General features: G+C 30.1%; 2 protein-coding genes and 1 pseudogene across 2 annotated transcripts in view; 1 reads left to right on the top strand and 2 right to left on the bottom strand.

Moving 5' to 3' along the window:
* LOC149886160 (uncharacterized) overlaps positions 1 to 9788 on the bottom strand; it is a 102396-nt gene that overhangs the window by 63793 nt on the left and 28815 nt on the right. The window lies entirely within an intron of this gene.
* LOC149886161 (uncharacterized) lies at positions 2084 to 5782 on the bottom strand (annotated as a pseudogene).
* LOC145184495 (dynein light chain 2, cytoplasmic) lies at positions 5869 to 6933 on the top strand. The gene is made up of 2 exons (XM_080060185.2): positions 5869 to 6036; positions 6463 to 6933. Exon 2 carries the CDS (start codon positions 6463 to 6465, stop codon positions 6730 to 6732), a length of 270 nt encoding a protein of 89 aa, XP_079916311.1. The 5' UTR covers positions 5869 to 6036; the 3' UTR covers positions 6733 to 6933.

Raw genomic sequence — 9788 nt, forward strand, 5'->3', positions numbered from 1 at the left:
CGAATTTTATTTTAAAGGTTTTTAAAAAATGGAGATATTTTATTTTTGCATCTACATAAGACAATTTCAAACAAAAAATTTTCACCCATTTCATACCTTTATGTAAATTTTTCCAAAATTTTTTTTTCTTGGATTTTATTTTAATATACTCTTAATAATATACTCTTAAAGGGGTTGTTCATATATTACCTCATGCAATTTTAGACTACTTTTGACCCTTCCCCTCTTGTAACAGGTTAAAAATATTTTTACTTCCCCTCACCCCATAAGTACGTCACAAATTTTAATTTCCCTCACCAAAAAAAATTTTTTTTTAAATATAGTGCCCTTTTTTAATAATAATAAATTGCAATGATTATTTATTTAAAAAGTAAAAACAGTTTTTTCATAAAACTTACATTTTGTATTTTATGGTTAAAAGAAGTTAAAAGTTTTAATATTATTTTCAAAGAAATCTGAAAAATGAGAGATTTTTTATTTAAATAAAAGTCTATATTTACTTTTAAAACAATCTTTTAACTTTATATATTTCAAATGTATTGAAAAAAAGATTGCAATCTGATTTTTTTTGTTCAAATCAGAAGAATTTTCTAAAATAATATAGAATATATGCATACTTTTTTGCTTTAAATGTCTGCTAAAAAAATCTTCCACCAAGTTCCGAGGAGATGTTTTTTTTTTTTCTTTTTTTTTTTTTTTCAGTTAATTCACACTTTTACTTTTAGAATATGAAGGGATTGCTGCGGTCACCAGCAGTATAGGGAGTTCTTAAAAAAATACAAATGTCAGTGAATCCATTTTCCGCCATTTTTTAACAGTAGTTAATTTTATCAAAATAAATGAAAATGGCGGAAAACAAGGTTTTTACAGGCTCATTGGCATTTGTATTTCTTGAATTTGAGTTTTTTTACTTATATAACTTGTTTTAATATATCAAATATTTTCAAGTAGCATAGTTTTGTCATCATATACTACTTTAAAGTTTGTTTAAGAAAAATTTAAATTTTTAGGGATACTCCTTAAGCGAAAAAACCCATAACCAACGTGGCTGCCGTTAAATTTAAATTATATGGCCAATGCCATAATGGCCACCCCTTAGATCCGCGCCTGTAAAGTGAAAATTATATAAAGTACTCAAAAATGTTTCTGATATATATTTATGATTGAAAACAATAACAATAAAAAGATTTGATCTTATCCCGAATGTACGTGAATTAGGAATGGATAAATTAGGATTATGGAAGGATTTGCTTAACGAAATCAAATAAAACTGAAAAAAGTAGTAAAGAGAACATGAATATAGTAAAGGCTGCTTTAGCTTCATTTATTTCAAAAGTGAAGAAAAAACAAAAACAATGTGGTAGAAATTATGATTTATTTATAGAAAAAGAACATCAATGGTTTCAAGAAAATCTTATGACCAATAAAAGAAGCCATTTTGGTTTTGGAAAACCCTATAAACAATGGGTGGTCCTTGGAGAGCGAAGCAAAAGAGAAAAAATGAAGGAATTAGGTGTTGAACATCATGCTCTATTTTTAGTCTCTGCAAGAAGTACACATTTTAAAAAATTTCAAATGTTTCAGAGAGTGAATAATGACCTCAGCGATAAACAGTATTAAATGATCTAAATGGACACATATTTATCCCCTTCTTGCATGATTTTTCAGTGGAAAAAGTTAAATACTACCCTAAATTTTTTTTCTTTTCTCTGATTTCAGCTGCTACCATTAAATATTGCTAAAGCTGTGTTTATATAGATGGTATAACCACCAATAGTAGCAGCTGAAATAAATGATGACAATTCCGCCAGAAGCATGCAAGTATCAAGTAGATTAATGAACCAAAATTTTGTGCATTGACTTAAAAATTCTAAAATTTTAATCAAAATTATTTTTTACGCGTGCAGCCAGACCTTACGAACGCGTGTACGCGTATGCACGCAATATACGCGTCAATGGTGCGCGTAAAGAACAATTTTATTAACAAATTTGACCCAAAAACTATCGTTTTCACATATGATATGTTTATTTACAACTTTTATCAAATTTTATTGAGTTTTTGCCGTTTTTTGATCATCCTGAGTCACTGTACGATATATGAACTGGCAGTAAAAGCTTGTCTTCAATATCTTCGTTGAGAATGAATAAAACATCGGATAAATCTAATTAATTTTCTTTAACAAAATAAATGTAATCCCCGTTTTCCTCAGTTAAACTAAATGCCATTAGCTCAGACTGATGACATGCTGCTAAACGAACTGCTCTTAGCCTGATCGGGTTTTGCTCAAGATTGAAAGCACAAGATGACGTCAATCGTTGACAAACAGTCAAGCGCTTCTTTACCAACACATTAGGTAATATATGCAACAATACTTGCAACAATGCTTCTTAAAAGAAATTGCACAAAGAACCTTATATAACCTGTCAGGTGTGACAGGGTATGTAAGGTACCACCCTAGGATCTCCTCTGCCCATTTCAGACAGTGTTTCACACTGAAACTTTAATTTTTTTTTTCCAGATCTTTATCTATTGTCACATCTGCCTTGTTGAGATGGTTTCCGTATTGATCATGGAGGAAGATAATTCGGGAAAGTTGACGATTAGAGGTACCATTCTTCTCCCTAACCAACTAGATGCGCTCCTTCCAGGAGTGTATGCAGCCAAAAATCTGGCATCAACATCATTCTCCAGAAAATGATGAATTGCTACCTCAATTACCTTTTAAAATCAGATATTTAAATATATTAGATACTTAACATAGTATATATTTATATCCAAAACCATGGGATAATTAATTACAAAGAGAACCTTTTGATAAAGAGGATCCTCGACTGAACCACCATCTACAATCAGAATGACAACGGGTTTAATAAATGAACAGAATTTTTCAAAATTTCTAAACTCGCTTAAATCAAGCAGCTTATCAAAATTGAGGGCAAGAGCTAAGACATTCGATGATGAGTGTTTTCCAGATCTAATGGCAGTATAAGTGGGACCAGAGTATCCAACGACCATCTGTTTCCCTAAACCATATTTGTACACTTCAATAATAGGATTAATTTGTGTTAACTGACAATGACCCAGTCATGATCTGCTAAAGTCACTCGATACTCCACATCCATAAGCAAAGGTGCCTTGCAGCAGTCAGACCATTAGGCACGTGAATAATGCATATAAAGATAAAAAATATCTCTACTCATTTTATAAAAATATTTTTTAAACTCTTATTAATACCCTGCTCTGGTCATCCTGGCTAAGAAAAAAACGTTACGTGACTTGACCAAACGTTTAGTGACTTAAACAAAAAGTTTATCCTTACAAGACTTTTCGAAGTAATATAAAAGCTGTTACTCTTTCTTGCACTTTAATGAGCGAAAGTTGTTTTAATTTCAAAAACTGCTAGCATAAAGTTTGATGGATTGTCAGTTAAACTAATCTTCACACATAATTTACCTTTTTGAATAAATTACCCAGCCGAGTATGAAAGGGCTATTTCTCCAGTAAATATATAAACTGATCCTGGAAGAAAATTAAGGATTTACTTAGATTTTTCTTGTTTCTCTACTTCATAAATCCCACCATCAGTGGATTTTTTATTGCAACACTGCTGTGGCAAATCTTTTATACAGCTGCTAACGGATTTGTTTTTTCCACAGATAAAAGCAGTAATCATTTTGATAGACAATTCAAAATTATCATACATTAAGACCATCATTCCAATCACCTTTGCTTTGAGTAATGGGAAAAAAATTTTCAATACAATCCTGATTGAAACGAAAAGTGGAAACAAACTCTTCCGAAAATTGCTCTCTTGTTAAGATTAGAACACTATCTATTGTGATACTTAAACCCTAGAGACATTTTATTACTTAATTGACTTCTAACACCACAAAAATTCGATTTCTCAATCCAATACTTGCAGTTGAGAAATACTGGCTCCTTTTAAGGTTAGAACACAACCAGTGGGTTTGTCTATGTACAACTTATATAAATTCAAAATGTCAAATAAAGTATCCGTATGTTCAACAAATCTTATTGTTGGTATGACACTCAAAGGAAGTTTATATTAGAACAGCAATATAATGCAGAAGTAACCTAATAACTCAAAACTTGAGTAGCAAGTTTTACGTTCCTAGATCAAAGAGGTCCAGGATCTTGTCTGTTAGATTTGTTACTAGACGCACAGAGTGTATTACCAAGAAACAATTTCATCATTAATATTAATGTCATGTTTCTGTAGGTTGTTTCTAATGCTTTTTACTAAATGTGGAGGATCCAAAATAACATGAATATTTCTATGACTAGGAGAATTTGGTAAGTATGGTGAGTTTTTGAAAAACCCAAGCAAATCTAAAGTTGCTATATTAGTGGCTCTTTGATTGCAAACTGAACATCTGATGTACCAACCAGTTTTTTGAACTTTGAAAATGATTTTTATGTTGCAAAAAAGCCAACTCAACTGTTAATATTGTTGAATTGTTGTAAAAATAAACAATTAGTTATTTACTTTTGTTCGACAAGCCCTTAGTGGGTGATTTAAAGGTTTTCCATTTTTCATTCCATAAATTGTCAGAATTTCATGCTCTAAAAGCTGCTTTAATGTTATCTCATCCATAACAAGACTGACATTATGATCATATGCATTAATTGCTTCAGCACATTAAAAGAGAAAATAATTTAGGAGAAAACCCTGTTTAAAGATCTATAAAAACAGCAGTAAACAAGTTTGACTTTGTAAACAGAACATTGTAAAACAATAATGGTTTGAGGAATATAAATTAGAGCTAGGAAAGCCAAAATTTTGTTGCGAATTGTCCAATATTTTCCTTTATTGACTTTTTTACTCATTTGGAGATGACTTTTTAAAAACAAACTTGTATGGGTGAGAAGTGTTTCCTGGATAATATTAAAAAATGTTTTTTAGAATAGCTTTATGGGATTTTTTGTTCGGATTTTAAATATTCAACCTGTCTATGTAATCTAAAATTTTCGACATTCAATGTTAATAGCAATCTTTGAACTTTTTTGAAATTGATTTAATTAAAAGGAAGTTTGTTCTCTAAAATGCTATCTGAACTAACAGGTAAATAAACATATTTTTTACTGGAACTGGATAATGTTATACTGGTGGTTTCCTTTTGCAACCAACAAATGGAGGAGGATATCGTATATTGAACATAGTAGGAATTGCTGGTTGTAAGAGATGTTTTCCACCATTATTTGTAGTATAATACATTATGTCTTCAAAATGAATGCCTGTACAAATAAAAATTTTTGTTTAAAAATGCAAAACGTATGTTTTCTAGATCTTCCCTACGACAGTTTATGAACAACTTTTTAAATCTATGACTTAAACAGTAATAGAGTATTTATTTCAAATGTTGAAAGATTAATTTCATAAGGATTTAAAATAAAAAAAGGAAAAAGGAAAAAACATTTATAACCTGAATTCCGCCAAAGTTAAATAAAATTTAAGACTTAATTGTAAATATAAGTCAAATAATACTTAAACAAAAACTTTGTAGCCTTTTACACTCTTATTTCCAAAGTTTAGATATGCAAAAAAACTATTTGCTACTTAACATTAAAGAATTTCAATGACCCAACAGGACATCCCAGAATGCTTTGTGACAAAATACATTGATTTATATGAAATTATGCGGGAGTGGAAGGCTTTGCTCTTATATATAATTAGAATGTTTTCTTTAAACAAATTTTCCGGAAAGTTTATTTACATTTCAAAACCAATTTTCAAAACAACTTTTACGGATAAAAATTTATTGATTCTTTCGGTCCGTTATTCTGAAAAATGATTTCCAAGAACCTATAGAATAAAATGCAATGGTTTGTGGGTTGATACGGACTGCTGAAAATGTTTGTTGAAATATCCAATCATTTATCGTTTCTTGTATTGATGTCTTCTTTACTTAAAATACCGTTGCGTTTATTATTGACAATTATTAATCTACATTAGAGGTTAGCAAGATTTTCCCGTGGCAACACAAAAAAACGCCAAAGAAAGACTATAAACCAAGGTATGTTTAGTTATCTTTAAAATTATTGTTGTTCAGCGTTTGGCTAAAAGATCTTATAACATCTAAATAGGTAATCAGTTTCTTATATGTGTTTCATGGTGTCTAGTATCGAGATTAAACATCAATGATTATGGACGTTAGACGAAATAATAATGAAAAATAATTTGGCATTATCATGTTAATCCCTTTGCCTACCTCAAAAATTTTTCACCTCGTTACCATCTTTCATCCATATAATAAATCTTTGGCATAAAATTAGAATGCTGCAGGTTCTGCACTACATGTAAAGTAATTTTTAAAGTTTAAAAAAAAACAAACAGTCTACTAATATTTGTATTTACTTAAGTTACTTTAATTGTTTGATAAATTTTGCATATAAAATTTTTTGAAAATATGTTATTGGTTTAAAGTGCTTTGGTATTCTAGATGACAGATCGCAAAGCTGTTGTTAAAAATGCTGACATGTCTGAAGATATGCAACAAGATGCCATTGAGTGTGCAACAAACGCTATGGAAAAGTTTAATATAGAGAAGGATATTGCTGCTTTTATTAAAAAAGAATTTGATAAGAAGTATAATCCTACTTGGCATTGTATTGTCGGAAGAAATTTTGGTTCATATGTTACACATGAGACAAAACATTTCATCTATTTCTACATTGGACAAGTTGCAATTCTACTTTTCAAATCTGGTTGAACTACTAGTATGCCTCTTGTTTATAGTATAGAACTTCAAAAAATAAAAGGACTTTTTTTGAAGATCAACCAAAATGAAAAGACTGTAGTCAGTGACTTCATCTGGTGCTATCATGCAGCCTAAATTTACTTTTTAAGTTATCCAATTGTAAATATTTATATTAGCATTTGTATCAGAGAGAACTTAAATTATGCTGCTTCAGCTCAAATTATACTTTTCTAGAAATTAACAGTTAATTAAATCTTCTAAAGCAATTTGAGGGGAACATTTAACCTATATTTAGTAGTCTTCATTTCTACATCTAAAGCCTATCTTTAGATCTAGGAATAAAGCTGCGTTTATGACAGTTGAGCAATGATTACTGACTTCTTATTTCCTTTTTTTTAAATTATTAACACGCCACTTTAATAAAATCGATACCTCAAAATATTTTAAGTTAGAACTAAAAGTGGTTAAAATTCAACTTTATCACAAGCATTTTTTCTTTAGGTTAAGATCGTACTTTAAGTCATTTGTTCCTAACTATCTTTAAAACGTCTTTTTTTATTAAAGTTTAATGCATGAGCGGAGTGCTTTCTAATTGTCCTTAGCGTGAAAGTTTACATCACACACATTTTCAAAGAGCGCAGTAGACATCTTCGAACAAGATGAAGAGCTAAGTTATACGTCTATATATGCCTGACGGAAAAAGTGTACCTTGCTTAATATTTGACCAAATCTTTAAGAACAACTCAATTCTTTTCAATGTGACTCTACCTCTACTAAACGTTTAAAGCCTTTCAACCACTTACTCCTATATCATTTAGTAGAAATTTTCCTGTACCTTCTCGTTCAGAACTAAATGATTCTAATGTGTCCGCATCAAAAGCTCACATTGCTTGCTGTGATTGTGGTGTAAACACTTCAGAATCAAACTAATCAAGACGGACAGATGTAACAAGGTTAGTCTGAAGAACTTGGAATTTCGTGAATTCCTTCTGACTGAAATGTTTTTAATGATTAAGTTAAGTATATTTCCAATGTTAAAGTAGATTAAAATGTTTAAGGTGTCATGATTTTCACCTAGGCCAGAAGATGAACATGCATTGCTTTCCAAAATACATAAAATTGAAATATCCAACGGAATTGTATCTGGTTGAGAGGGAGGCTATAAATCCTTTAACAACGTTTGCAATATGAGATGTGGCTCCGTCTTAATGGAGAGCGATGGCAGTCTCTTTAAACGTCCTATTAATCCAAGGAATCTATTGTTCCTTTAACGATTTCGAGTAAACATAGTAGTTTATTTTTACCCCATTTTCAATAAGAATAAAAAGTGTTTTTTTTACCTTATGAAGCTACACCTTACCAAACCAATACTGATGCTGGTTTTTGGCACTGATAAACTATTCGCTTATTCACTGGGATGTCTTCTTTTCGCTATGTGTAAATAAAGTCATTCTGATTATTGTGTATTGCTTGCACTGTAAATAATTATTTGCAGTGCATTTCTCATCTATCCTCAACACTGGAGGTTGTGTGCCATCTTTAACTTTATCCAAAAGAAGCTTCGGTCTACTCAACGGTTTTGAAAGAATCGTTGAAAGTTGCAGCAAATTTTCTCTCAAAAGTTGAACGAGTTTTTTAATTAATTATTTTGGCAAAACAGTAAACAAAAGTAAGCAAATTTGTTATTGTGATGCTAAATATGATAAAATTGCTACACTATTATCAAGAATGCTTAAAACAGATTAAATTCAATGATTTAATTATCACTTTACTATTAAGCTATTGTTTTGCTTGAAAAACGATTCTGTTGGTTTAGTTTTGTCTGAGTATTTTAAGATAGATTTTACTTTCTTGATTCATTTATTGTGGTGCTGTAAATCAATTTACTTTGTCTTTGGATCAAATGTTAGATGCGTGAAAACACTACATCTTAAACAAAGGAAAAACAGTTTCGCGAAAAATATGTGGAAATACAATTCAATACTATAATGAGCTGTATTTTAACATATTTTGTAAAATCCACTTTCACTTACGAACGAATTCGAGAAACCAACTCAGCATTCAGCCAGAAAACAGCGTCACAAGTTAAACGACGAGTTCAAGGCTGTTTTAAAAGAAATGTTGGTCTATAAAAATATCTAAAAAAAAACTGTCAATCTTGAACTTTTGTTAAATGCGCAATCTCTACAACAGGTGTCGAAGCGAGTATGGGTTTTTGTTTATCAGATTTTTATGCTTTTTTATTTTCACCAATATTTACCGGTAAATTTTGATTTATTTTTTTTTATCGGTAAGATTAAAAGTCGATAAAAACTTAACCCCAGTCATAATTAACAGAACGATTGGATTTAACTAAAAGCATAGACTTTTGACAAAAAAAAATTATGATCAAGATATAGATGAATATTATAGGGTTGTTCTAAAAAACTGAAAAATCAAAAAATATATACAAAAAATCTACTTTGTGTTTAGTATTTGGTTCATATTTTAGAGTTCGAAGTCACTCGTTTCGATTACAAGCACAAAGCAATAAAAAATAAAACAGGAGAAAAATCCATTAAAAGGATTATGAAGCAATTATATAAACTAAAAGACAAATAAATTCTTTGAAAGCGTATTGGATTAGCATTGTATCCAAACTATTTAGCATCAGGGTAATCTAAATGGCTCTACTGTTTACCTAATTAAATAACATAACCATTATTTCACAAAACTCCATATGATGTTATATTTGCGTATATTCCAGACGAAGAAACTCTAATTAACATTTTTTGTTCTTGCAAAAACTAATTGGTTAAATCAATTTCGATGTGAATAGCATCAGAAATTAAAAAACCATCACATTTGAGTTTAATAAACTCTTGCTGCATTGTTAATTTAAGTCTCAATGATGAGGTCAAAGAGGTAGCAGTATTTGGTTTTGTTGGCTCATTGTGATACTTAAAAGGTATACATTGGTGTCTTTTGATAAATTGGCACACTTATTCAAATTGATAACTTTGAAGCACAATAAATATATCTGTCACAGTTACGTTTTGTATACTGACAAACTGTATCCTTAACATTCA

This window comes from Hydra viridissima, unplaced genomic scaffold, assembly GCF_058129835.1.
Source record: "Hydra viridissima isolate aposymbiotic clone 2 unplaced genomic scaffold, HvirCarnegie_v1 scaffold_7, whole genome shotgun sequence".
In the NCBI taxonomy this organism is placed as follows: Eukaryota; Metazoa; Cnidaria; class Hydrozoa; order Anthoathecata; family Hydridae; genus Hydra; species Hydra viridissima.